At 44.2% G+C, this 27,497-nt stretch overlaps 2 protein-coding genes across 3 annotated transcripts; one reads left to right on the forward strand and one right to left on the reverse strand.

The window, feature by feature from the left end:
- The first annotated feature begins 395 nt into the window (after positions 1 to 395).
- DAGLB (diacylglycerol lipase beta) lies at positions 396 to 12,768 on the forward strand. Its single transcript, XM_048320382.1, has 15 exons — positions 396 to 538; positions 1,011 to 1,162; positions 3,343 to 3,517; positions 4,018 to 4,279; positions 4,371 to 4,496; positions 5,483 to 5,610; positions 6,502 to 6,628; positions 6,975 to 7,058; positions 7,475 to 7,552; positions 7,954 to 8,034; positions 8,123 to 8,250; positions 8,729 to 8,797; positions 8,893 to 8,965; positions 9,918 to 10,171; positions 11,645 to 12,768. The coding sequence occupies exons 1-15, from the start codon at positions 444 to 446 to the stop codon at positions 11,835 to 11,837; spliced, it is 2,025 nt and encodes a 674-aa protein (XP_048176339.1). The 5' UTR covers positions 396 to 443; the 3' UTR covers positions 11,838 to 12,768.
- A 445-nt stretch (positions 12,769 to 13,213) lies between these two features.
- On the reverse strand, positions 13,214 to 27,363 carry RAC1 (Rac family small GTPase 1). 2 transcript variants are annotated; one of them, XM_048320384.1, is made up of 7 exons: positions 27,175 to 27,363; positions 21,061 to 21,132; positions 19,633 to 19,750; positions 17,326 to 17,382; positions 15,792 to 15,854; positions 14,926 to 15,085; positions 13,214 to 14,772 (listed from the first exon to the last, which is right to left on the reverse strand). In XM_048320384.1, exons 1-7 carry the CDS (start codon positions 27,207 to 27,209, stop codon positions 14,642 to 14,644), a joined length of 636 nt encoding a protein of 211 aa, XP_048176341.1. In that variant the 5' UTR covers positions 27,210 to 27,363; the 3' UTR covers positions 13,214 to 14,641. The 2 variants fall into 2 exon arrangements, with proteins under 2 accessions (XP_048176341.1, XP_048176340.1); XM_048320383.1 differs by lacking the exon at positions 17,326 to 17,382.
- Between the last annotated feature and the right edge of the window lie 134 nt (positions 27,364 to 27,497).

A 27,497-nucleotide genomic window follows, 5' to 3' on the forward strand; every position in this document is an offset into this window, starting at 1 on the left:
GCCGGAGCCGCCTCCTCGCTCTGTGCCGGCACCGGCGGCCCCGCTCCAGCCTCCTCACGGGGCGGGGTGACGTCACTGGCGGGCGTGACGTCACGGGGCGGTGACGTCAGGGCGCCCAATCCTCCCTGCGGCCACGCCCGGCCCCGCCCGAGCCGCACCGCGCACGCGCCCTGGGTGCCCCCGGCGTTCCCGCCGCTCCGCGCGCGCGCCCCGGGGCGGGGCGGGGCTCCCGCCAGGCGCGTGCGCGGCGCGGCCCGATCGGGCGGGGGCGGGGCGATGTCAGCAGCGCGGTGTGGGCGTCGTGACGTCACGGCAGCGTGACGTCGTGCCCGCCCCGGCGGGCGGTGAAGTCTTTGGCGGCGGGGGGGGGGGGGGGGACGGGGCTCGGGCGGCCCTGAGGGAGCGGCAGTGGCGGCGGCGGCGGCGGCGGCGGGACCCGCAGGATGCCGGGGCTCGTAGTGTTCGGCCGGCGCTGGGCCATCGGCAGCGACGACTTCGTGCTCCCGGGGGCCTTCGAGCTGTTCGTCAGGCTGGTGTGGTAAGGCGCGCCCCGGGGCCGCTGCCCGCCGGCCCGGCCGCTTCCCGGCGGGGTGAGCGGTGCCCGCGGCCCGGGCGGTGTCCGGCCGTGGCGCATCCCCCGCGGTGCGGTGCGGTGCCCGCGCTGCCGGAGCGCTCCGGGCCGCCGGCACCCGCTGTGCTGCATCTCCGAGTAGCGCTCGTGTGGTTTCGTAATTAATACCGGGACTGCTTTGTGTCCGCCAGCCGCGCTGCTTTGGGCTCGGAGGGAGGGAGTAGCACCACGCTCGGAGCCCGTGGCTCCACTGAATTGTAATTCCTGCTGAGTGCTCGTGTAGTGGTTTCATTCTGACACTTCCCTTATGTAACAGGTCCCTTGCTGTTAATCTTTGTGCAATGCTTTCCTTACGACGAGCGCTACCTATCAGGTGATCACTTGGCAGCAGGCGCGTCCCCCTTCCGGCTATAACTCTTGTTATCTCACGTCCCGGCAGGTGGATTGGGATTCTTGTCCTTTACACGGTTCACAAGGGGCAATTTAACTGTCCTGGGGGAGGATTGCTGCACAGCTACCTGCTCGGCCTCCTCATTCTTCTGGCTTCCATAATATGTGCGTTATCTGCTCTTGTATACATCAGTATGCAAGGTAAATAGTTGATAATGATATTTTGTGTTTATCTACTAGAATTGTAATAGATACGTGGTTTTAATCCGGAGCTGACATTAAAAGCCACCAAAAGTTGAAATGTTTTGATGGTAGTCAGACTTGAAAAACTCCATCAGCATTAACATACTTGCTTTAATAGTATTATCTTTATTAGTCTGGAATCTAACATAATAAATAGACACAACATCTTAGTGGAGCTAATGGTTCATTGCCATCAGAGCATCCTGAAAACTCTCTCTGCGTGACCGCTGATGAAACACTGCTCCACCTCTCCGACAGGAATTTAGGGAAATGCATCCAGAATCATATGAACTATCATGTTAGTTCTGCCTTGCATGGGCAGGTTTAGTCATGTCTTGTAAAAGTCCCTTAGCTGCAGCGGGCTGCTTGGGGAAAAACACACAGAAAAGTGAATTGTATAAATGTCATAATAAAACTGACAGTGAGTACTGTTAAATAGAGCAGGACCCACAGCTTGAACTGAATGGCTGAACAGAAGTAAGGATCCCAGTGCAACTTCTAATCATTTGTAGAAATGGTTCATTTTGGGTTAAAATTGCCAGGGAAGCTTTTTTCTGGTGAAGCACCTGATCATCGAAGTAATGTTAAGAGGATTAGTTTGAAAAATGTGTGTGGTCTCTGGAGTAACAGATGAGACTCCACAGTTTCTAATATATTGGTTCTCATGACACAATGAAAATAAGTATTTATGCTTCTGTAAATAAGTATTTATACTTCTTTCAATTTAAGCAATTTTAAGAGTGCATGAAGAGAAATGACAGAGCAGAAGTGTGGATGATAATCGTGGCCTTGAATCTGACCACTGGTTTTCCTAGAGTTTTCAGAGGAGGGGACGTAAGATCAGGCAGACTGTGCTGTTTATATCCAAGTTTCCCAGAATATTCTGGGTTGGAAGGGACCCACAAGGATCACTGAGTCCATCTCTTAGGTGAATGGCCCATCCAGGGGTCAAACCCATATCCTTGGTGTTGTCAGCACCAGGCTCTAACCAAAGCTGCAGAGGTGAGAGAGGTAACTGTAAATAGCAGTAATAAAAGACCCTTGTTCGGTATGAAAGTACAGCTATTGTGTTGTAAAGGCCGTTGTAACTAAGAGATGGAAGAATTCTGAGGCTGAATAAATTTCTAAGAAAATAAAAGGTGAGGTGTGTTGGACTGTGGTTGTAATGTGTGGGTTTGGGTGTGCTGGGTCTTGCACCAGCCCTTGTGCTGTGCTGGCAGTTGGTGATGCCAGCAGGGAACCTGGCTGGAGTCTCCACACCCTGTGCGTGGTGCTGAGAAAGGAAAAGTTGTTTAGAGGAACTACAGTTCCATCTGATTGTGTCTGTGTAAGCAACCACGCTGCTACAGGACAGGCTGCGACCTGGGAATGGGAAAAAGCAACCTCTGGATCGAGGGCTTCTGAAACAGTTTGATCACTGGGTGTGAACCACAGCTGTGTAATTGGAAAAAAGTTTCCAAAGTTGTTTTTGTTCAGCAGCCTTTATAAACTGCCTGTCTACACCTGAGCACGCACACCCCGCTCAGGTGTACCTCATTACCTTGGGATCAGCAAACTGGTTTAAGGAGATGAGTTGGCCAAAAGTTACTCCCTTTTTATTGCCTGAGAGTGCTAAAACGAAGAGCTTGTTAGTAAATTAACAAAGCAGAGACTAGCCTGAGAAGTATTTGTCCTGGTAATGGTCCTACTTTTGTTCTCCTATTATTTAGTAACTCCATTAACAAAACTTCATAATAGCCCAGCAAAATAGCATCTGAAAATTAAATATTCAACCAACTAAAAGCTAAATAGAATAATAAAGGGCCCCAAGTGTTATGAGGAGCTGTAGGTGAGCCGTTGCTCCTGGATGCAGCTTTGGCTTATGCTGGGCACAGCACTGCTGCCCCAAGTTCAGTGCAGAATTGTCTCTGACTAGAGTTGGTTTGGGTTTTAGTAAATTCTAAGAATCACAGCTATAAACCCATTGTTGTTTTTCTTTGCTTCAGTGATAGCTTTCCATTAGTATGAAAGAACTTGATCGTTTCAGTTGTTTCTTACTTTCTGTAAAGCCCAGAAAGTTCATGTTTCCAGATAGGATTTTATGTTCTTGAGGTGCATTCATGAGCGGTTCTTGTTTTAAATTCTCTCTCTAATTTCAGGAACAATTTCTAATCCAGGCCCAAGAAAATCACTTCCCAAAATACTTTATACTCGCCTCCTTCTCTACTTCCCTGAATTCATCTGGGCTGTTGTAGGAGCTGTGTGGGTGTCAGACAACAGTGTGCAGTGTGAGAAGACTGTGATAAATGGCGTCATTGGGACAGTTATTGCAAGGTAAAGGTGCTTTCCCACAAATCTGAGCTTGGTAGTGTATGTGAGAAGGAAAATGGTCTCCTTCCCTAAAAAATCTGCTTGCCTTGGGAGAGAGAGCATGTCCTGCAGAGAAGGAAAGGAGGTGAAGATCAGAAAGGGTAAGAGGGACAATGGGAGTGTAGAAAACTGGATAAATGTGAAGGGATAGTAACAAGGTCACTTAGCTGGTGTTGAAAAATGAAGCTGTCACACCTCTGGGCTGCTGCTTCCAAAGCACAGGGCTGGGATTCCAGGTTTGGTGCCCTGTGTGAACTGAACTGACAGCCTTGTTCTGGTGCCCAGAGTATTGCAAGCCCAGTGCCAAGAGCTGCACCCTCAGGACAGCAGCAGAGGTCTCCATACAGAATTCCATACCCAGCTGCGTTTTCTGCCTGTCAAGATCTGTTGTTGGGATTTCTTGCACACTTGCCAGAAGTGTCTGGTTTCACAGATCAGTTATCTCACTCCCTCCTGTCTGGCAGCTGGATTATCATCGTCTTCACCATCGTTGGAGTTGTCATTGTCTTTGACCCCCTCGGGGGGAAGAAGACGTTCTATCTGCCCGACGGTGTGAGCCGCAACCTGGAGAGCAGCCAGTCGGGGCAGCTGCTGTACAACGTGAAGAGCTCTGCCACCAGGGTGTGGGAGAAGAGGATCCGGCTGCTGTGCTGCTGCATCGTGCAGGACGACGACCACCGGGTGGCCTTCACCAGCATCGCCGAGCTCTTCCGCAACTACTTCTCAGTAAGAGGGAGCGCCTCGCTTGTGTTCCCAGAGAGCTCTGCAGTGTTGAGCTCTGGGGTGGTTTTACACAGTCTTCCATGTCTTTGCACAGGACACTGATCTGGTGCCAAGTGACATAGCAGCTGGTTTGATTCTGCTCCATCAAGAGCAAGATAAAATGGAAAATTGCCCCAAGGAGCCTGAAGAAGTCCTGTGTCATTCTCCATCGTCTCTTGTGGTAAGATAGGGTTGGTGCAGCCTCTGGTGTAATTATTGTAGGAAATGGTGCCAGAGCAAATTGAAATGCACTTCTTTCTGTAGAGGGTTTTCTTGGTTTTGTTTATTCTTTTAACTAAATTAAACACTGCAATAAAAATTTGTAACAGTGTAAGGTATTAATAAATGCAGAGAAAAGGATGAGTTTATAGTCAAACATTTTTCTGCCTTTGCATGAGTAGAACTTATATCTGAATGGGAATTCAGTGCAAAAAAGGAACCATTTAGGACATTTGATCATTGTTGAACAGTTGGGAGAGAAAGGGAACAGAAGGAGAATATAATATTTGGTGCCTTTTGCATAGAACTGAGAAGATAGTCTTCTAGTATGTATTGTGGGATGTTTGTCTGCTGCAAATACCCAGACAGGGTAAGAACAGAAATAGCATCTTTTAAAATGCTTGCAGGGGGTGGGTTAGTTTGCTAACTGATTTTTGCTGGTCTTCAGTGGAAAAGTGCCTTTGTAATTTTTTTCCCCTCCTTTTGGCCTGTGTTTCATAGATGTATATAGTTTTACTTCAACCAGTGCATCTCTGTCAACTTCTTTTTGAATCCAGCCAGTGTGATGGGGTCGTGCTTTAAAAGTCTGTACCAGAGAGATCTGCTGCAGACTCTTTAGCCTTCCCCTGGACATCCTTAGGTAACATATTTGGAGTGAATGTTGCTTTCAGCATCGAGCTTATCAGTGTATCAGTATTGGAAGAAACTGATTCAATGAGAGCTTTACAAGGTCCTTGAGCTCTGTAGCTACATAAATAAACACAGACTTTTTCCTGAAATACAAGTGGCTATTTTTAGTTCCTCTTAGATCTTGAGGTTTTCCTTTTGGGTAGTGTGTATTCCATCGTGCCTTGATTTTCACCAGCCTGTGTTCAGTTTTATTCTGAGGCTGCCTAACACGCCTTCCTCCCTCTCTCTGCTTCCTTTTCTTCCCCTATGTGCTTCCAGACTGATGATTTGGATGTTGAGCTGGAGAATGCTGCTCACTACATGCTGTTTGCTGCAGCTGCTTATGGCTGGCCCTACTACGTATACACCAACCCGTATACTGCACTCTGTAAGCTCAATGGTGACTGGTAGGTTTGACCCAAGAGCTTAAAAACACACAGCTGCCTTCTATTTAACTAGTCATAGCAGAAATAAAACAGTTGCAATAGCAGTATTTTTGTTGCATTTAACTGTATTACTCTTGGGAGTACATGAGCTTGACTGGTAGAATTCTCTTTCACAAATTCAGAGAAAATTCCACCCTCAAACCTCTAACTACTCTCAAAGATTGGGTTTTTTTTAATGAGAAAAGTTTGTGATTGAGATAAAAAAATCATTTAGCAAAATGACAAAGGAGGAATTCTAATTAAATGAAACATATTTTAAAATGAGGCTTTTTCTAGGTGCCTTTTGGGCACAGACATACATATAGAAATAAAAATCTATCAACAGTTTTGCCTGTCTTAAGGACTTAGCTAAAGTTTCCTGTCCCTCCAGCCTCCTTTTTGTTTCTTTTGACCCCTTTAATCAAAAACGTTTATAGTCAGTATGTCATTTTGCATATTGCTATGTATGATTGCTGTATGTGACCATTGATATTTGTGACTGTAAGAACGATTTTCATAATTACTAACATGAAATATTCAATATAATCTACTGAAAAAAATTACCACATAATACTGTGGATAAAACATAAGATTGATGTGCAGATTTTTGTTTGAATTTCCTTTTTCCTCATTTGTATTTTCTCTCAGTGGCTTTTAATCTTAAGAATTCTTTCTTACTGCACTGTTTGCTCTGCCAGTGCTCCTGTAACAAGGCAGAGGTAACATCTTGTATCAGACTACTTGTGCTACTGCAAAAAGAAAGTACTTTTGGTTCCTGGCAGAAGGCCTTCTGCAAATTTAACTGAGTTTGATTCTTTGAAAGGAAACTTAAAAAATTGGAAAATGAAAGTTTTTCTCTTCTGTGTTTGTTAGTTGCAGAAATAGACCAACAGATTCTGATATAACGGGCAGTGATCGTCATAACTTTCACTTTGGATCCATCCTAAACATAACAGGACTGCAGTACAGAGACTTCATTCATATCAGTTTTCATAACAAGGTAAACAACCTGGACAGGCATTCAGCAAGCTGTTGTGATTAATTCAGGGAAAGCAAGGGGTGAAGGGTCTAGTTTGCCTTCAGCATTTATGAAGTGCAGGATGCAAAGCCAAATGAAAACAATTCAGTTTGGATTTCTTTTCTATTCTAATGGAACAGCCACAAAACCATTGATATAAGTCTGTCTCAGTATTGAAAAAAGGCACTTAGACTAACCAGATAAGAGACCAATTCTGCTTCTTTCTGTAGTACAATATGGAGCTCAATAAGAGCTTTCAGAAGGTGAGAACAAGTGCTTGCCCTTACAAAAAGTTGGTGTCTTTACTGATTACATTCTTCTCCTCCAGATCTATGAGATTCCATTTTTTGTTGCTTTGGATCACAAAAAAGAAGCTATTGTGGTTGCTGTGAGAGGAACCTTGTCTTTTGAGGTATCATCCATCTGATATCAATAATTAGCTTTATAGAAATGAGTGAACTCCCAGTACCTAGAGGAAATTGTGTTACTCTGGCACATGTAAAAATAACTCACAGGTAAGAGTCTTGCAGGTTTAAGTAATAAACCCTTGGATGGGTGATATTCCCTGTGCTACTGGAAGTGAGAGTGGAGGACAGGCGGTGGTAATTCCAGGTCACTGTGGGTGGAGTGCATCCACAGTGGGGTGTCTGCAGTTGGAAATAGCCAGGCTTGGAGCTGTGGTTGCTGTGTTTGCTGGGGTGGTGGTGTGTGGTGGGATGTGTTGTGCTGCTCCCACAGCTGATGTCCCTGTGGCAGGAGTGAGCAGCAGAGCACAACCCATGAGCCACACAGCCCTGCAGGGAGGGCTGAGCAAAGCTTTGTTTGCAGGACATTCTCACTGATCTGTCAGCAGACTGCGAAGACCTGACACTGGAGGAAGTTCTGGAGAATGGGTTTGTGCATAAGGTGTGTGCAGCCTGTGGCTGTTTGTAGATCAGCTCAGCAGTACCAAGCTATAAACACCTGGGGTCCTTAGTTAAACAGAAGAATGTTCTCCTTGTCGGATGGATTGCACAAATTATTTCAGTGTTTGGTGCATCAAATACTGCCTCTGGCACTGCAAGGTAGAATTTTTAATCCTCTTATCAGACTTAATGTCCTTACGAAATAGCCCAAAACCTTTTTAACCCATACATAACAACACCAACAGACCTCTTGGTTATAACCAGACCTCTGTCAGGAGGATGTTAAAGAGAAGACCAGCTTTGCAAAAAGGAGGGTTTTCTGTGATGGTGTTGTATTTGAGCTATACATGTGTCACACCTCAGATTAGATACACCCTTCTAACCTGAACTGCTCTCTTGTAGGGAATAACTCAGGCTGCAAATTACATCTATCGAAAACTAATAAATGATGGAATTTTAAACCAGGCTTTCACAATTGCCCCAGTAAGTTACCTCCCAAATAATTTGATTTGTCAGAAAAATTACCCACAGCTTTTTCTGTGTCTGTCTAAGTTTGTCTCTCTGTCTGTAGGAATATAAACTTGTGATAGTTGGTCACAGTTTGGGTGGTGGGACAGCATCTATCCTGGCCGTCATGCTCAGGAACTCCTTCCCCACACTGAGGTGTTACGCCTTCTCTCCCCCAGGAGGGCTCTTAAGGTGAGAGACTTCTGTTGCTTGGCTCTGTGTCTAAGCTGTAAAAGTCTTTAAGGCAGCTGCCAGGTGTGTTAGGTTGTAGCTGTGGCCTGACTATGGGAAGAGTTTTTATGTTCTCCACTCAAATTAATTTGCTCCGTCTGGAATTACAGTCGAGTCCTTGGCAGAACATTACAGAATGAAATACATCCAGGGAGTTCTGTCAGGCAGTGAAATGAGAGTTTAAACGTTCCAGAAAAACGCTCACCTGACTTGTCTGCTGTGGCCTGGTGGACATCCCCACACCCTTACAGTCAGCACTGAAGTTACTCTGTGCCTCCAGCAAGGAGGTCTGAATGCCCACTGAGGCACTGACTGCAAATGCTGCTGCCACATGCTTGCATTTTTACTGACAGACAGTGATCATCCTAAAACTAAACTCTGCTTATCTCTTTAGTGCATCTGAAGTGTCTTTTTTTCTTTTTTCTTTATTTATTTTTAGCAAATCACTTGCAGATTATACTAAGCACTTCATTGTTTCAGTCATTGTTGGAAAAGACCTTGTTGCAAGGTGAGATGAAAATACTTTTAAATTGATATTTGGAGATGTGTTTGATAGCAGACAATAGGAGGCTTTGCTTTACTTTGTTCTGTGTGTTTAAACAGGTTAAGTATGCCCAACATGGAGGATTTAAAGAGAAGAATAGTGAGAATTGTGGCAAACTGCAACAGACCCAAGGTAACTAAGTGCAGTTCCTGGTTAAAATTGTGGAATTGTTACCTGGGTTAAGCCCCAGATTTAATGCAGTCACTGCTGGTTGTGTGTATTTTTGATCTTAAAGCTGAGAGTTACAATTGTGTTTCAGAACAAAATGGTTTGTGGTTAATTCAGTGACATTTGTGTTAGTCTCCTATCCTGTAAAGTTGTATTGTTGGAGATTAGGATTCAGGAAGACTCCGGATATACCAGTTTACACCATCAAACACCTGAAATTATCTGTTTGCTAGTTTTGCTGATAAAAGGAAACTATTAAAAAACAAAAATGGGGAAAAAAACCCCGAATGGCTAAAATTATGAGAAGTCAGTAAGATTACTTACTTTAATACTCTAGTACGAGTAGGTAAGCAAATTAATGATTTTACTTAAATATTACTGTCAGAATTCATTTGGAAAGCAAATATTTCTCTGTTACAGTGTTAATTCTTTACCTCTTTTTACTGTTAGTGGGAAACACAGTTTTGAAAGTGCTGGATCAGTGTGATGTCAGGCAGGATGGTACTGCAGGTATAGAGGTGTGGCTTAAAGATTCAGAACTGCCGTTTTTGAACATCTGAATTTGAATCTGCCATACCCACAAGATTTCCAGGATGTGCAGAGGGTCTGTGTGATGTCATAAATACAGGATAAGATAATGGACAGTTAGAAGTTACAGGTGCAAGAAAACTTAACTTAAACCTGCAGAGCAGAATCCACATGGAGTAATTCAGCTGGTAAAGATGGTAATGTTTTCTGTGGTATTACTGGAGGCTTGGGATCCATACTGTTGATATGAATGTTACTGTGGGGAAAACTCAGCAGGGAGATAATTATCAAACAAAGTTTGGGGAGCATGTGCATGAAGTAATTTTTCGAGTAAGTTACTTGAAGAGATGCCAGACTTCAGTTGGACTGTTCTCCTCTCTGCTATCAGTACCAGATTTTGCTGCGGGGGTGTTGGTACGAGGTGTTTGGAGGAGATCCTGATGACTTCCCAACAGAGCTGGATGGAAGGAACCAGGATGCCCTGACCCAGCCCCTTCTGGCTGAGGAGAGTTTAATGGTTCATCGGTCGCCTTCATACAACGCCCTTGAGGAGGAATCGCGCTTGAATTCACCCCCTCAGTATCCTCATCTGTATCTGCCTGGGAAGATTATCCACATTGTTGAAGAATGCAGCTCTAGGAGGTAAGTGGAATAATGAATTCCACTCTCCTGTCTCTCTAAAGTCTACTTACAGCTCCTTCTCCCTTTCAAAGTACACGTTTCCAGCTCTGTGACTTACCTGCATCTCCAGTACCCAGTTCTGGTTACTGCACATTACCCAGCTTTCAGTTTCTATTCTGTGCCTCCTGGCTTCTTTTGGTTTTGCTGCAAGCCCTGGACACTGTTCCTCTTTATGCCTTATCCTGCCCATTTATGGCAGCTGCTGAAGTGAGGACCTTAAACACTAAGACTGGCAAGTTCAGCTTTGCCAGGCTGCAGTTTCTGCCTGAGACTGCAGATCTGCAGTGTGTCCTGGTAGTGGTGAAGTGGTAACAAAATACCTCGTTACTGAGCAGTCACATGAGTGCTGGTGATCAGAAGGAGGTGCAATACTGCCTGTAACACTGACCCAGCCAGGCTGGAGAGCTGTAGCTGCCCCAGTATCCAGCGTGTGCCCACAGAGCCTGTAGATTTTCCTGTCATTTGCTGCTTTTCTGTGGATGCAGGAAGCTGAGACAAAGACACCAGAAAGCTGAAACTGCTGAAAGAGTGAGGATTGTGGCTTTGTTGGGGCAGTGTCATGTTCAGGGGTTTTTTGTGTGTTTTTTTTGTTGATGTGGGTGATTTTAGACAAAGGAACCTAAAACAGCCCATAAACCAGCAGGCAGGCCATGATATCCTCTCGTTGTGTTCTGAAAGAGAAATAAGAGCATTTCTAAATTGCACAAGAATATCTTATAGAAGAAAAGAGAAATTGTGTCTTACAGAGAGGAGAGAAAAGTATTGGAGAAGAAATTCACTTTTTTCCTCCTATTCAGTAGATCAGTATTTTGTTTAAGCTTCACATCTTTAATTTCTAGCAATTTTGATACTGGTTTTGCAAGTTAGATACTTGAACACCTCTGACCTGGCAGGTTTTCTCGATGGCTGCTCTTCTATTGAGCTAATTTCTTTTCTATCTTACTCCACAGCACAGCAGTTAATCATGGGGGGTTTTTTTAAGTTGGACTAGCACACAAGAGCACCCATCATGTATTTGGGATTTAATTCAGAATGGTGCAGCCTGTGTGCAGCACTGAATGTATTGCCTCGTCTCCTGTTGATACCACTGTGACTTATTCCCTAAATTTGACATTAACCACGTGAATGTGCAGTGTTTAGCCCCCTCCCCCTCCTTGCCCAGGCTGTATTCTGTGTTTTTGGGAGCAAGATTATTTGAATCTTTGGTGGTTTCTTTCCCTGTTAATGCACAGTGTAATTTGGTGCAGTTCTGCCCTCAGGGACACTTCATGGCAGCAATTCCAGCTGTTTGCTGAAGGGCAGACCTGCACCTCTGGGAGCTCACCTGCTGCTGTGAGAGGGTTCCAGTTCCTCCCTGAGCAATGTCCAGAGTGTCCAGGTTGCCTGTTCCAGTTCTGACACAGCCATTGTATTTATGGTGTGGTTTTTTCCTAGGTTGTGTTCTTCAGATATTAAATACACAGCAAGATGGTCAAACGAAACCGTCTTCAGCAGCATTTTAATAAGTCCCAAGATGATCACAGACCACATGCCAGATGTTGTGCTGAAAGCTCTGAACAGTTTGTCTCAGGAACATGGATCGTGTCTGTCTTGTCAAACACGAGACTACAACCCCAGTGCAGTATAACCACAGCTCAAGGACAACCTGGCGGGCTTTTTTGCAGGTTTCAGGTATTCAGGACACATTTCCACTTTCATGCCTAAGTGGATTTCAGTACTTTGCTCACATTGCATAAAATGAACAAGGGTCTTAATGCCCTTGCCTGTGCAGCGACCTCGGGGAATGTTGTGCTGGTGAAAGCACAGATTCTGTCTCTGTGCTGAAGGCTGGGCTTTTCCAGAACGGATCAGGGTGAGAAGCTCCAGCTGAGCCTGTGTACGCTGGCGCAGCAGCTGAACGCTTGACCAAAGTGAATGTGTGAGGGGGGCGGGGCCAGACCTTACCTGCAACTCCACTGCTGCTTCCAGGTCCCCTCCTGGGTGCCTGGGCTGTGGCAGAGCTGTGGGGCAGCTCAGGGCTGCAGGGCAGAGTGAGCCCAGTGCGGGCCGGGCTGCAGCAGGCACAGCTCAGTGATTGCACTATTTTTTCTTACCGATTGTGCTGGGATCCCGGGGTTGGGGGGGGGAGGGTGTGTTGTGGTTAAATGCTGCTTGGATATACATGTGCAATATTCTTTAATCTACCTGTCTTTTGTATTTGTTGATCTACATCACTGCTTTTATTGATTTGAAACTAAAACTACTTAATGAGAAGAAAAAAAATATTGTTCAGGCCATGGCATCATGTTGGTCACCAGCTCCAGCTACTGAGCACCACTCCAATTATGCCAAGAATGTGTAACCAGTTGTACTGATTTTTAAAAAGTGGATTCCTTGTTTCTAGTGTGTAACTATTTTAATTTTTTTTCTTTTTAAGGCTCCGCAGCATTTATTTTAAAAAAACTGCTGTAAGTAAAATATGATGTGGTTGAGAATTAACTGTGTGGATGCTCTTGCTGTGATACTCAGTATGGAGACAAAATTAAATGCACAATAAAACCTTGGCTCCTGTGCAATGACAGGGACCAGTGCTGGCTGTCAGAGCAACGAGGCAGGGACTGCAGGGGCCCAGGGCAGCAGCCTTGGGTGCAGCGACTCTGGAGGAGAGGAGCCAACATGCAGAGCCTGGAATCTGGGGCATTGAAGCATAAACGGTAAGAGGTTCAGAGGAAAAGCACTTCTGTTTGCATAGAGGGGAATGGACCAGAGAACCTGGCCCCTGCTGCCAGCAGCTTTAACCCACTGCAGGAGCTCTAACAACTGCACTGACAGGGCAAGGCCTCTGCAGAGCTGTTGCCAGTGCTGTGTTTAATTTGGGCTCTCAGAGCACCACTGCCAGCCTGGGGTTTGCACACTGTCCCTGAGGAGACACAGGCACACAGGGCTGCTGGCATGGAACAAGAATGTGAGCTCGGAGTGGCACAAGAACGAGACACTTGCTCAGAAACTCAAACATTACCACACTTGTGATTCAAGGATTTATTAAGTCATACATGCAAAACATACTGCCAATTGCATTAGCAAAAGATCAATGTAAAAACTTCACAATTTTGCAACTTTTATTTTTAAATTTTGCTTTAGTGGTTGAAAGGGTGTAGTTCAACATCATATTCCTGCCAGTTTAGAAGGTACAGAACATTAGCACTAATTACAGAACCTCACAGACCCAAGTTACCGTTACGCAATCGATGCTGCACATGGAGTGACAGAAAGAACACTTGGCTGCATTAGTCACGTTACAGTGGGGGGATCTTGCAAATAGTGATATTTAAGAAGGTTTGTCAGTAACAGAGGTTTAAAATATAAAAATTACTAAAATGTGTAAAGCTGCTTCACATGATTTTTACACCTAGTTAATAGACTAAAAGCTCCTCAGAAAGCATAACTTACTGGGTCAGAAACAACAGGAAAATAAGGAGGATATGCTTAAACATTCTACTCTAAAAAAAAAAAAAGAAAAAAAAAGCCAATTTCTATCAGAAAGTTTTAAAATACAAGTTATATTGCTCAGTAAGAAGAGATTCTACAAGAAAAGCATCTACTACATAAAAGTGGGAATGACTGATTCAGAATTGTACCTACATGAATGCCCTACTTGAAATTCAAAGGAATTTACCCATGAACACCAACCTCTCTCCACTACTGCACCTCTGGGAAAATGGTTGCTGAGCTACTCTGGCAGTGTAGTGTAAGTCAGCTGTACAGTGTCAAAATACTGTCTGGCACTATCTCTTGATCCAACCCAATATTCCATTTATTCATCACAATACAATGCTGTCAAAAGGACTAGATACACTTCAGTAAGAATAGTTATTTTTTCAATCACAGCAGCAAGAACTAGATTGCAACCAAGCCCTTACCAACGATAAAGCATTTACACTGTGACTCGGGTGTCAGTCATTGCCAGAGGTGGGTGCTGGGTGCACCACCAGGCAACGGCTGCGCTGGGAAAACAGTTCAGGATAAAACACATTAGAGCGCAGTGTTCTGCTAATTCCCTGGTACTGTTACTTACTGTGAAAAACTAGAAAGATTTTGCATTTCCTACCAGAAATTAGAGTCATTTTCAAGAAGAATCTTTAAAAAACAGTTTAGTGCTTAGTGTTTGTAGCACAACAATGCGACTTAGTTCAGCAGATAGTTTGGCAACACTTAATTGAGCAAGAAGAGGATTTTAAAAATAAGGCTTTACATAGGTGTGTCTTTTCAGGAGTTTCAGTTTTTCTCTTAGAAGAATGCAAGGTAAGGATCATACTTTAAACGAAACCATGAAATTGTCAATTGGTTCAAGAATTGATGGAAGAGAACTAATTTATAACAGAAAAAATTGGCATGTGAATGCTCCATTGTTTGAGCAAAGCACAGGGTTGATGGGGTGGGGGAGGGTGACGTTTACAGCAGCAGACATTTTCTCTTCCTCTTCTTTACAGGAGGGGGGCACAGCACTGCTCGGATGGCTTCATCAAACACTGTCTTGAGGCCTCGCTGCGTAAGTGCTGAGCATTCGAGATATTTCACTGCGCCTGGGGGAAGCAGAGACACAGTTACAGAGCAGCTTCCCACAGCTCCAGCAGCACTGCTCCCAGCTGGCTCCACAACAAAAGCCAGGCATTTTATTTAGTTAAGGTGCAAGGTCTTCCACAAACACAGCCAACAATAACCCCACTGCCTCATACCGATCTCTTTTGCCATGGCAAGGCCCTGTGGGTAGGTGATGGGAGTCAGCTTCTTCTCCTTCAGCTTTTCAATCGTGTCCTTGTCATCCCGGAGATCGAGTTTGGTGCCCACGAGGATGATGGGGGTGTTGGGACAGTGGTGCCGCACCTCAGGGTACCACTGAAAAAGACAAATAAAAAATGGTGTCTCTTGTGTGGGGGCAGAGTTCCCTGAAGGCCCTGGAACACCTCACCTGAAGGCTCCCAGTCCTTCACTTTCAGTCAGTCGGAGGAGACGGGAGCACCAAGATCCCATCAGGGCAGGATTAGAAAAGGGCACATCACCATTAGTGAAGCCAGCAGCTGTTTCCACACAATTAAAAAATGTAGCCCATTAAGGGCTGTATTTTCCTCACACACCAGAAGAGCCCTGAGCCCCCCTTGCCCATGGAGATGCCTCCTTGTGCAGCTGAGTTGTCTGAGGACATGGAACACTCCCAACAGTCACAGAGCACGTGCAGAAGGATGGCTGATGCAAGGAACAAGGGCTGTCAACCCAGTGTTTACAGGCATTTGTTTGTAAACTCTTTTTATTTCAAACTGTACTAAAAGGAAAGCTCCCGTTTGTGATCTCAGCACCTTGCTGGCTGAACACTCCTGAATTACTGTTATCAGTGCATCAAGGAACAATTCGTACTTAAGTGTGTCATGTGCTCTGAACTTCCATGACTCACAAGTTAGGCAAATGGATTTCTGCTTTTCCAAACTGCATTTCATGTGGCCTGTGGGAAAAACGATTGGAAAAAAAAGCACCTAACATTTTCCAAGCTCTGCTGTGAACAGGATGATGAACATTCAGAAATAAAATGGTACCAGCACATCCTTACCTTAGCACGGACATTTTCAAAGGAAGCTGGGCTCACAAGGGAAAAGCAGATTAAGAAGACATCCTACAAAACAAGTTGACAGAAGTCAGCCCAACTGAGAAACCACTGTAGAAATGTCATGAACAGGCCAATATCAGCAGTACCTCCATCACACTGCCAGCTCTACCACACTTGCAAAAGGCAAGGTCAGCAATAGAGTTGCATGTGACAATCAAAGGCAGCTTTCCCAGAGGGAAATCCATTCCCAGGCAGCTACAAGCAGCCAGAGAGAAGGGGGGAAAACAAACAACAAATAGATTGCAGTCAAATTTATAATCAGCTATTGCAGTAGCCAGCAACCAGGACACTAATACCACTGCCTTGCACGGTTTTTTTCCCTAAATGTCATTTCTTCTTCACTGACCTCATCAGCATAAGATGCTGCAAAGTGTTAACTATTAATAAACAACTCTAAAGTAGTCTTAAATTGCAAAGGCTGACTATACACCATGAAATAAAAAAAGCCAAAGAAAACACGAGAATTTCAACAATTACTACTTTCATGCCCAAATCAGAAGAACCTTGCTGAACTTCTTATAAAACTTCACTCCTACTGAATGCCAGTATAAAAAAATTTTAGAATTTCTCTGTAACCAAATGAGGATTGAGAAGGGCATTAAAAATCTCAAAGCTCCCCCCTTTCCTTTCTAAATAATAAGAAAGCAGAAAGAAAAATGGAATCTTGCACATCTTGCTTTTCAACTGAAGGCAAAAAATTCTAAGTAAAGGCAGGTAAAAATATTTCAGAGCACATGTTTATGGTAACTGGAGGATACAATTCAGGTTTCACAGGTGACATGCTCCATTCTGCAAGCATTCAAGATTAACCCCAACATTCATTTCCTCTGTCTGTGTTGATGTAAACTTGCTGTATGACCCAAGACTCGGGAAGTGTCTCCCAAACAAGCCCAACTTTCCCCAACCTACCTGTGCATCTGTACTTATTCTGGTACCAAACGTGCTAGAGAATCAGGCATTGCAGAATGTTAGTTGATTGTGCTGCATTTCAAGGCATTTTGTTAGGTCAGCAGCTGACATCTCACTGCTAAGCACTTGCATGCATCACCCAACAGGTTTCCATAGCAGCGTCCCAGAAGAAGAAAGAAATAACATCAAATAATGTGATACTATGGCCACTACTTCTGTTTTCCAATTCTGCAGGTTTGTGGGGACTCAAGGCTGCACGTGATGCAGACTCTCTCCTTCACTAGCTCCAGAGATCAAAAGATTTGGTGTAACCACAAGGAAATACTGGAAGATCTCAGGTGTCTTGCACACTATCAATCTTACTAAGTAGGAAAAGCTATTTGTTTTCAAGAAAATATTTAATCTTAGCAACTCATATAAAGAAATTTGGTAACAGAGTTCTCAAATCTAGCAATTTGATAGTTCCAAGAAAAGTATTTGTTCAAAAAATAGGGGCCAATTTATCACTATCATAGGCAAGACAAGATGACAGAACTTGGAACTGAAGTTTATTTAAAGTTTTACATACGGCAATAGGTTGATCTGCCAGACTGGAAGATATATTCTTACCATTGGTTCCTCCAACCTAATAACAGCAGGAGATAAAGTTACTCCTCAAATGGATTTAAGGGAAAATGTTCTCAGTCAGCAATTTGTGCTCACAGACATTCTCAAGGAGGATTTTCTTCTTAAGAGAGACGCTGCCCTGTAATTCAGCACAACCAACTGCACCCAGAGCAGACACCAGCCTTCCCCAGAAACCAGTTCTGCACTGTCAGGGGAAACCTGCAAGATCAAACCTCTCCTGAAAAGCACCCAACCAACAATTTCTCTTTGGTTTGCTCTCCTGAGGAAACAGACGTGACCATCTTTTCTGTCCCAACTCTTTCCTTCCCCAAATATTTGGAAATATTAGTAGATTTCAAATGCATTCAGGAGAAGATACTAAATTCCTGTATATTTAAGGAATAAAAGTAAGGAGAAAAAAATACAAATTAATGCCAAGCCTTCACTGTGAAGTTACCAACTGAACTGCTGGGTGGCTGATCCCAACACACACTGCCCAAGTAACCAACACCCGCTGCTTTCACCCTGCCCAAAACATCGCTCAGGTGCACTAATAGGGAAAGGAGGGCCACGAGAATATGCAAGGGGTGAGTTTTAAACACCACAGTGAAGGAAAAGGGAGGCTGAACACAGATCTTAAAAAAAAGTCAGGTTTCATCAGCACCACTGTCCTCTTCCTCTGTGCTTTTTGTTAGTTTTGTGGGGATGATGAATCTTTGATAGTGGACAAGTCCGAAACCTGAAGACTTCTTCACAAGAATTTCAAGACTTACCACCCTGTTTAATTTTCTGCTGTGAAAAACCAATCCAAATAACTGAAAGTACTTAAACCTGTACTGAACAGTTATACATGCTTGCACAGGAGACACTTTTTCCCTAAGATGCTTAGATTGACATGGAATTCTTTTGCAGTCTACCAGAAAGCCACGGTTACTTTAGCAGGCTGAAGACATGCACATGCATTCTGTCCCTCTGTCACAGACATTCTGTGTCACAGGCATTCTATCCCTATTAAATATCTTTCAACATATCTTTTTCCACTTTTTTGAAAACATTTTTATGTTAAGCAAAGCTGAAGTTTTAAGTATCCTATAAATATCTAAGTATTAGAGAAAACCAGCTTTCCATAGTCTCTCCTAGAAAAGACAGGTATTTCTGGCATTTCAACTGTAGTTGCCCACAACTGGCAAACTTGTATCAATCTTGTGTATCATAACTGATGGGGAAGCCTAATGACTCTAAGTTAGAGAGCAGTGAATTTAAGGGAAATCGTGAATTAAGACAGATTACTAAAAATAGCACCAGAGTTCCTTAAATAAGATTCACATTATTCAAGAGAGCAGTTATGCTGTCAAGTAAGTGGGACAATTTTGCATTTTACATTACTCGCATTTAACATATATTTGACAGTCAACAACAAGAGCCAAAAAAACCCTGCAAATTACCCTTTCTTTACTTATAACACAGCTCCATCAGGTAAAAGTCAGGGCTCTAAAGAGATTAGAAAACCACCTCTGCAAAGATTGACTGTAGCTGAAGTCACGCTGCAAAGAAGAGAGCAGATCTCTTCAGCATTTTCCTCAAACATGGAAAGATGCAGGATGCAGGCAGGACTTCACCAGTTGCACACAGGGAAGACAGAAGCACATTTGTATCGATGTCACAGCACAAACTACAGCAAGCAATAAAATAACCATGGGCTCAAGCACATTGGAAAGCTGGGACACCGCAGCCTCTGTCAATATCAATAATCTCTTCATTCAGTGCTGCCTCTTTCACATGTAGAACATCTTCACACAGACTAAACAGTATCAAGTGCTTAGCAGTGACAGTGTCAGGTTGCAGCCAAACATCGCCTAAAACCAAAAACAAACCCTGCCTTTGGCAGGCATGCTAACCTTACAATCGATGGACTAGCTGATGGGACTGTGCACCAAGATTTTTTGGGTTAGTTTTGGGGTGGTTTTTTTCCCTTTTAAATCAAGCATTCTAGACAATTCTGAGGCTGCAACTACACAAAACCCTACAAGTACCAGTGCACACGAATACACAGGGCACACAAATTTTAACTTTTTTGCAACTGTACACACCTCAGAGATCATAAATTACAGCTACAGCACATAAAATGAAAGAAGGTCACTGTTACTAATAAATACAACTCCAGGTGTGACAGTGTTGGCCTCATGTTCAAAAAGAAAACTGCTTTATCTTAGACAAGGCTGTCCAACATAAGGCAAAACTGCTCCTGGTTTCACCCTGCAGCTCTTACTGTTTGCGGGTAGGAGAGTGGACGTAGTCTGTCATAATCCTCTTGACCAGCTGTGTCCCACAAACCCAGGTTGACTGGTTTTCCATCAACCATTACATTGGCAGAGTAGTTGTCAAAACTGAAAACAAAGAGAGAGTTAGCTGCATTAGCTTGCAGTAAAATAAAGCACCCAAGGACTTCAGCCTCATAGAGTCCTAACTGGGAAAACTAGGGAAGGAAATGTTTTCATTGCACCTGTCTGCTCCCCAGAGACAGTAAAGCTGTTCTTTAAATAACAAGTGTGGCATTGGGTAATGGAATAAAAAATTATACACAACAGACTTGGTCCAGTCTGAGCAGAAGTGATCCCTGTCATGGCTCTTCCAAAGAAGTGGTAATCCCAGTGAGCACAGGAAAGCAGGTGATGTACTTAGCAAGCACTTTCCAGTCTTAGTGGGACATTCAGCAAGTTAATCTGTCTCATGCTGTGAGATTTAGAACAGAAGATACAGGAGCAACAACCAAGGAATCCTTAATGACAACAGTAGGTAAGAAAAAAGCTAATTAATCCTACTAATCAAAACCTCCTCCAATGAAATATCAAAGCTCATAACTAGGGGCCAGTGGCGGGATCGTTTTTATCTCATCACTGCTGTGGGTGCAAAGGTTAAGGCTAAACCAAGTTCACTGGGAACACAACGGTAAAGCAAAAACTCGAATTTAACACCAAAGAAAAGAAACAGGAGTAACTAAGGCAGCAAGGCCTTGGACAGGTAACAAAAGTGTCTGTAAACCTTACTAGAATTTATTTTATCTGAAAAACTCAATACTCCAGAGAGCACCATAGCGAGATGAAAATACAGAGACATCAGAAGAGGGCAAAGAAGCTGCACATGTATAAAACACCCCCCAACAGGCCCTGGAAAAGAGAACTGCACTAATACTGATACTGACAAATCCTTGCGTGAAAGAAAAAGGGAAGCACCAGAATAAATGAGTCTCCACAGTCTCGCCTGAGGAGCTACAGAGCTGTGGCTGGCTTAGCACAGGATTGGCAATAGCACAAAAAGTGGAAGGAACAAATAAACAAAAAATCACCAGCCATGTAAGACAACTATTTCTGACTGTGATATGATGTTTTACAAGCTGTTCAGCCTTAGGACTGCTTATTATAAATGACAGTACACACTATTTTGGAAGAGAACAACATCTGGTAAAATGTTAGCAAATGTTAGTCCCTAATCAGCCAGGCCTAGAAGGCACAGAGGGCCAAAACTGAGGGACCATCAGCAGGCACTGGTGTGACTGTGCTTCAGTAAAAGCTCCAACTGTACACACACCTGAGGGGTGCTTGCAGCCAATTCAAACAATTCAGCTAAGGAATCTGGAATGGCAGTAGGCACTGAGAAGCTGAGAGAAATGAGTTCTTTGGGTTTTATAAGTACTTACACAGTGGGTATATACTCTCCAGGAAATGCATTGGTTGTGTAACTGATGAGTAGGCATGTTTTACCTACAGCACTGCAAAAAGAGAAAGTTCACATGTAAAACACATTCATCTTGAATAACAAGAAATAACATTTCTTTTAGGGGAAGAAGACTAATTACATCCAGACACCCAAGGACAACTGAGTGTCTCCAGTCACTACTGTGCAGGAAAACAGCTGACAGACTGCAGCCTTAAAATTACTGGCAATGAAAACACACCTAATATAAACATCCATTTTGTGAAGTGATAGATTACCACATTTTGTTATTTTTTAGTCCCAAAAACCCCAACAAACCCACAGGTATTAATTAGACTACTAACACCTCCTAGTCACCTGACTGAATACCCAGGAAGATCACCTTACTCCAACTCTCTGAAATTAAAAAAAACTGAGAAGTATTTCCAGATACCCTTACACAACTCCAAAACGGTTCTCTTTTCCAGAAAATTGTATACTTGCATATAAGTGAAGTTAAAGAAAGCTTGGAAAGTATAATTTCTAAATATATCATTATTTTGGAGTATTTAAGGAATGAATACAAATGATAACTCTCACATTATTTACTGCTATTGCAAAGTGACACCCCACATGCATTCACCAACTATTCAAACATTTCATTAACTGATTTATAGATAAATTACATTCCAGTATTGAAAAACTTGGACACCAAACCTCTTCCTACCAATCTAATTCACAAGAGCCTCAAATGGGGTCAGGACAAGGCTCTGTTCCATGATTCCTTCAGAACTCTGGCAGCCAGCTTCTTCACTCTCCACCCTCCTCCCCACATCTTATCTGGAGTCAAACATTTGATTAACGACAGCACTCAATTTTTGTTGCAGTTTCAATTAAAGTGTTGGAAAACCTGAAATTGGGCCTTATTTCTTTTTTAAAATAGTGTCTGCAAAGAGTGTCCGTGACACTGCAGACTGGTTCCCTTGCAGGCTTCCCACTCGCCGTACGTGAGAGATTCCAGCGGTGAGCTTGTTCCTCCAAAGCGATGCTGCCAGACAGCCTCACACCCTGCCGATCCTCCTTCCTGCTCCTGGGCAGGGAAAACTGCATTGTCTTGCAGATGTTTTATCACTACAGCGATTTGCTCACAACCAGTCAGCAGTAACTCTGAAACCTTGCTGCACCTACACGTATGATTGTGCCATTAGTATGAGGTTTGACTCATGAGCCTCCTGAACTAAATCCTTCACAAGTGAATTTGAGCTTTGTCACATCCGTAAGTCACAGCTCAATCTCTAAAGTCTCTCCGTTCAACTTTAAGCAGTTCCTCACTGCATTAGCCCAAGAAGGTATTTGATAGCAGCTTCTGACATCACCTGAAATGCCTGTGCTATGGAAGAGTCGCTTCAGCGTGCAAAATTATCTGGGATTTTGTCCCACACACCCATTTTTAATTGTAATTTGCTTTACATTTCTGAGCCAGTACCTGCCATACCACCCTATCTGCTGCAACTCTGACCATACCATGAAGTTTTCCACCCTGCTTTTCACACCTGCTTCTAAGACAGCAGCTCCTCACACAGTCTGAGGGTTTGAGGGTTTTTTCCTTTCAGCACGCACTCTTTACCAAGCTATAATAGCATCATGAAAGGAAGCATTTAATTCTGTTCTCATTAAGTACAATCTCTGAACGTTCCCTTGTTGTAAAGGGTTGGTGATATACTTGTGCTCAAAAGTAGATGGATTTACCCTTCAAAAAAACTTGTGTGGGAAACAATCAAGGAGCAGTTCACCATGCAGATACCTGTTTAACAGCTGTCAAAAGAGGAGATCCCATCTTAGCTCCTGAACTAACACTCTAACAAGCCAGAACAAGGAGTTAAAGAAAGTTATTCCTCCCCCATAAGGACAACTTGCTATTTTAGCTGCCTGCTGATGAGTTAGATCAGTTTGGATGTGCTGCTCTCCCAACACCACAGCCGGCTGTGCTGGGCCAGCTCACAAAGGACAGGCGGGAAAACCTTCAGGATCCCGAGTGGAGCAGCAGCCAAATGCTTTGGGAAATCTCTTGAGGCGCAGACACGACACGTTCTCACGCTTCTGGAACCTGTTTGGGCTGACGCTTCAGCTTCCAGTAAAGTCATTACAGGTAATTTGAGCTTCCAACAAATTAATGTTGAACTCAACATTTTCAGCAGCCAATCAAGAACTTTTCTGTGCATCCGGGCTCCTTTGCCCACCTTGCACTGAAACTCCTGAGTCTGTTGTGGCTAATCAAAACAGCACAGGAAGGTGGTGAGAGGTTTCATTCCAAGCTTAGAAGTGCCTGTAGTGTGTTTCTGCAGCACCAATCAGCCAGAGTCATTTAAACAAGAAAAAACACGTTCAACAACCTCATTTCAGACTTGCTCCATCCAGGTTTCCTGCCTTCCTTGCCTTTTGGCTCACTGCCACACGAATCAGATCATTATGGTCACCAGTCTTAAAAATAAACACTAATGCCTACCTTTATAAAGTACATCCTCTAAGTGCTTTATCAACTTTTTTAGACTTCTAATTTCTGTAATAAAGCAACTCCCCTAAAGAGAATTCCAACTGTTTGGCAAAGTTTAAATCCTTGTACATAAAGGCTGAGACTAAGAATCTAAAATAACACCAAGATTAGTCATAAGATTTCTAGCAACTACTTAATCACAGCTCTGTCCACCCACTATTACATAAATGAAACTAGCAACACTTGACTGTCATCAAAAACATGGCCTACAGAAATCCAGCTTTAAACGCTTAACAAAACTACCTTAACAAAAGACAGCACTGAGTCCCTTTTTGATTCTGAGCAGCACCCAGGAATCAACGTATTTATATAACCACATATGTATTAATTCCTGAAACAAAACATTCCTTCTCTTTATTTATGCTAACAAGTTTTATGAAATTTCCCCACTGTAAGCTGCTTGGAGCCATGTTTTATCTGCAGATGGCAGCCTTCATAGAAGGCTTTGCTTGCGCCCTTTCTCCCTTTCTCTGATGCACATGAACTACCTCTCTGGCAGACACGATGCACAACTGCCCAGGTCTTTGCTCAGACATTAAAGAGTAGCTGAGATTTCCCTAGTACCACCCTCAGATCAAGAGTTCAGTACTGCTGCTGTAGTAGGTTTAGCTGCGTAGGCTCTCAGATAAGCTGTGTTACTCACAGTGACACACCCTCCCCCAAATATGCTCTTCAGTACTTACAATACTAGTACTTTTTAAAAAGCTTTGAAACGTTCAGTAACACAAGTTACCAAATCTCAAGTCACTGCACTCTCTCCAGATGGCACGGGAGGGACCCGAGGTGTTCAGCACCTCACACAAACACTGCACGACACTCAGTAAGAAGCCGATTATCCTATGCCCTCCCCTTCTCACCGAGCCATCAAAGCAAATATAGCACGGCTTTAGTAGACAAGGCCTCAGATTAAGCAGAATTCCAAACAAGAGCTCCTGAATTACTGCTCTTACAGTACTTCCACAATTTAAAAATGCCTCCAGAAGAGCACAAAGTGTGACAACTTCTATGGCATCCAGTAATAGAAAATTTCTCCAAAATGCAGAACTTCTCCTAATGTTACACAACATCGCTGGAGATTTTGTACCACTTAATAGCTGCCTTTTTGGAGTGAAAACAAAAGCTGCTAAAAATAACTTCCACCAATGCTTTCTCTCAAGTGTCAATCAACAGCAATTCCTGCAGTTATTCCAGCGGCTGCTCTTCATCTGTCCTGCACATTCCTCCTGCTCTCTATCATGACAGCTCAAAGCAACAGTTGTCATTTATTTTCCCCCCAACAATCCCCACAGTGAAGTAAAAAAAACCAAGGGGAAAATATGCTAGCCCAAACTAGCACACATGCCACACTTTTCTAGTCAAGTTAGCTGCCTAAACATACACTAGTCAAAACTCTAAGAACAAAACATGAGTTACGTATGAGAAACAGCCTACTCATTAACAAATTAAAAAAATAACCACAGGTACTTCTACGGCTTTGTTTATTTTGTTCCTAGCAGATCTTTGTGGAGGGTACATAAAACAATACCCAAGTTTTATAGTACATAAGCAAATCTTTAACCTGCATTGTTTTACAGGAACACTAAAACTTTGGCCTTATCTCAGCCAAACATGGTGTTTCCTAGAATGCCTGCAATGCTGGAGCTCTTGAAGCAGCAACAGCACAAAGAAACACAAATAGTTAAATATTTTTTTTAAACAGCGAACAGAGAATTATACAAAACTACCAAAACTAAGCAACAGTACCTGAACAGATCTTTAAGAAAGACTTGTTTCTAACTAAGGAGGAAGGAAAAGAAATTAAACTACCATATTTTGTTAACACACGTACAAAAGTCAGGTAGAACTACACCACTTACATTTCCAAGACAAAGAACAACAAAAATTGTGGGAAGAGGGATGGTTTACAAAGCAAATGACCCAAAGAGCTGTTTTGCTGAATGAATTAGTGAACATTATACAGTTCATCTGTACTGAGTTCTCAGTTCTAGAGGAGGAAGTAGACTGAACCTTTTCCCCACCCAAACATGATGCATCCCATTTATTTACAGCATTGTAAATACAGAGTTCAGATGAATTAAAACAAAATACAGCAGAAAAGCCATTTTGTTGGGTTTAAATTTGGTAGAAGCAAAAGAGCAGCCCACACTACTACGAAAATGATTTATCGAGATACCACTTTCATGTTCATATGGCTCCAAATCTTACATAGCAAGTCAAAACAAATTTGTCACACTGTAAGGTTTATTTTTCAACCATACTTAGATGCCTTTTTAGGGATTCTACATCATTAAAAACAAATCAACAAACCCCACCCCACACAAATAACTTGAAGATTAAGGCACCATGTGAAATTACAGACCACTGTAGCGAGTCCGTTTACATACACTTCACTCCTCTGTCATCTACAGAAGTTTGCTGTGACACCAATTATGCTCAGCCTACACTGGGATTTTTGTTTCTCCTAAAGGAAAAAAAAAAGCCCCTCAAACTGCATAAGACAAGTCTTGTTTTCCAGCCGGCCTGTGATGTTCCACTGAGCTCTGACATCCAGTAGGAGAGAAAATCCCTCTGAGCTGAAGGGAATAGTATCATGGAGAATATTCAAAAATACCAAACACACAAACTCTTCCCTCAATTCCAGCACTCCTCACACTGAATCCAACTGCTAAACTTACGAGTTAACTCGATTCTAAAAAGCATTCCCAACTTGTTTCACATATAAGCAACACCATATTAAGATACTGTAGGTGTAACAGCTCTTTATGGACAAGTATATCATTAACTATTTGTATTTCAAGGGCCTACCAGTCTCCTTTAGACAGGAGCCTAACAAGACCAGATGTCTGCAGGCAAAAAAGCAGTTTCTGCCCAAAAGCATTTATGATCTGCATAGAGTTCAGCCCATTTCATTCAGTTTTACCGCAAAAGTCAGATGTCAAAAATCAAACTCTAAAAGGTAGTAAGTTTGTTACTTTCACAAAAGGTATTTCAAATCAATATTAATTTTCTCATATAATTAACAATATGGCAATTTTTTAATACACTTGGACTACTTCGGTGATGAAAGAACACCAGCAAGCAGTGGCAGTCCAGGGACGCGGCCCGGCCTGCCCGGACAGCCCAGCACACCCTGTTCATTCACAGCGCCCGCTTCTGCCCGCGCCAACGCGAAGCACTCGGTCACCGGCACGGCCCCGGCCCTGGAGCACCGGCCCCACGGCGACGCGAGGCTCGGCCGGCCAGCCCAGGGACGCGCACGGCCTGCCGACCCCTGCACACCCCCGCTCCCCGGCCCCGCCGTGCCCGCGCTTCCCTCCCCGCCCGGCAGCAGCAGCAGGAAGCCGCAGCCGCCACCCACCCGCCCCCGGCCACGGCTCGGTCCCGGCCCCGGCCCCGGGCAGCCCCGCTCCCTCAGGGCGGCCGGGCCGCGCCCGCGCCTCGCGCCGGGATCGCCCACACCCCGCGGCGGGGCCCGGGGGCCGCTCTCGCCCCGCGGCCCGACACCTCCCACGGGCCGGCGGAGCAGCTCAGGGCCGGGCCCGGCCGAGGGTCCCTCGGACTTACCCGTCGCCCACCACCACACACTTGATGGCCTGCATCGGGGCTGTTGCTGAGCGGAGCAGGGAGCGGCGGCCGCCTCCGCCCTGAGCCTGGAGCAGGGACGAGGCAGCGGCACCACCCAAGGCGGGGAGCGAGAGGGCGGACTGCGAGCGCAGGAAGCGGCGCCGCGCTCACATCCGGCCGGGCCGCGCCGGGGCCGCCTCGCGGGCGGTGCCTCGGCTCGGGGCGCTCGGGGCGGAGAGCCGGCGCTGTGCCACTGACCCAGTCCGGGAAGCGCGGCCCCGGCCGCCCATCCCCGTTTGGTGCATTCAGGCGGAGCCGTTCTG

Source organism: Corvus hawaiiensis, chromosome 16 (genome assembly GCF_020740725.1).
Source record: "Corvus hawaiiensis isolate bCorHaw1 chromosome 16, bCorHaw1.pri.cur, whole genome shotgun sequence".
Lineage (NCBI taxonomy): Eukaryota > Metazoa > Chordata > Aves > Passeriformes > Corvidae > Corvus > Corvus hawaiiensis.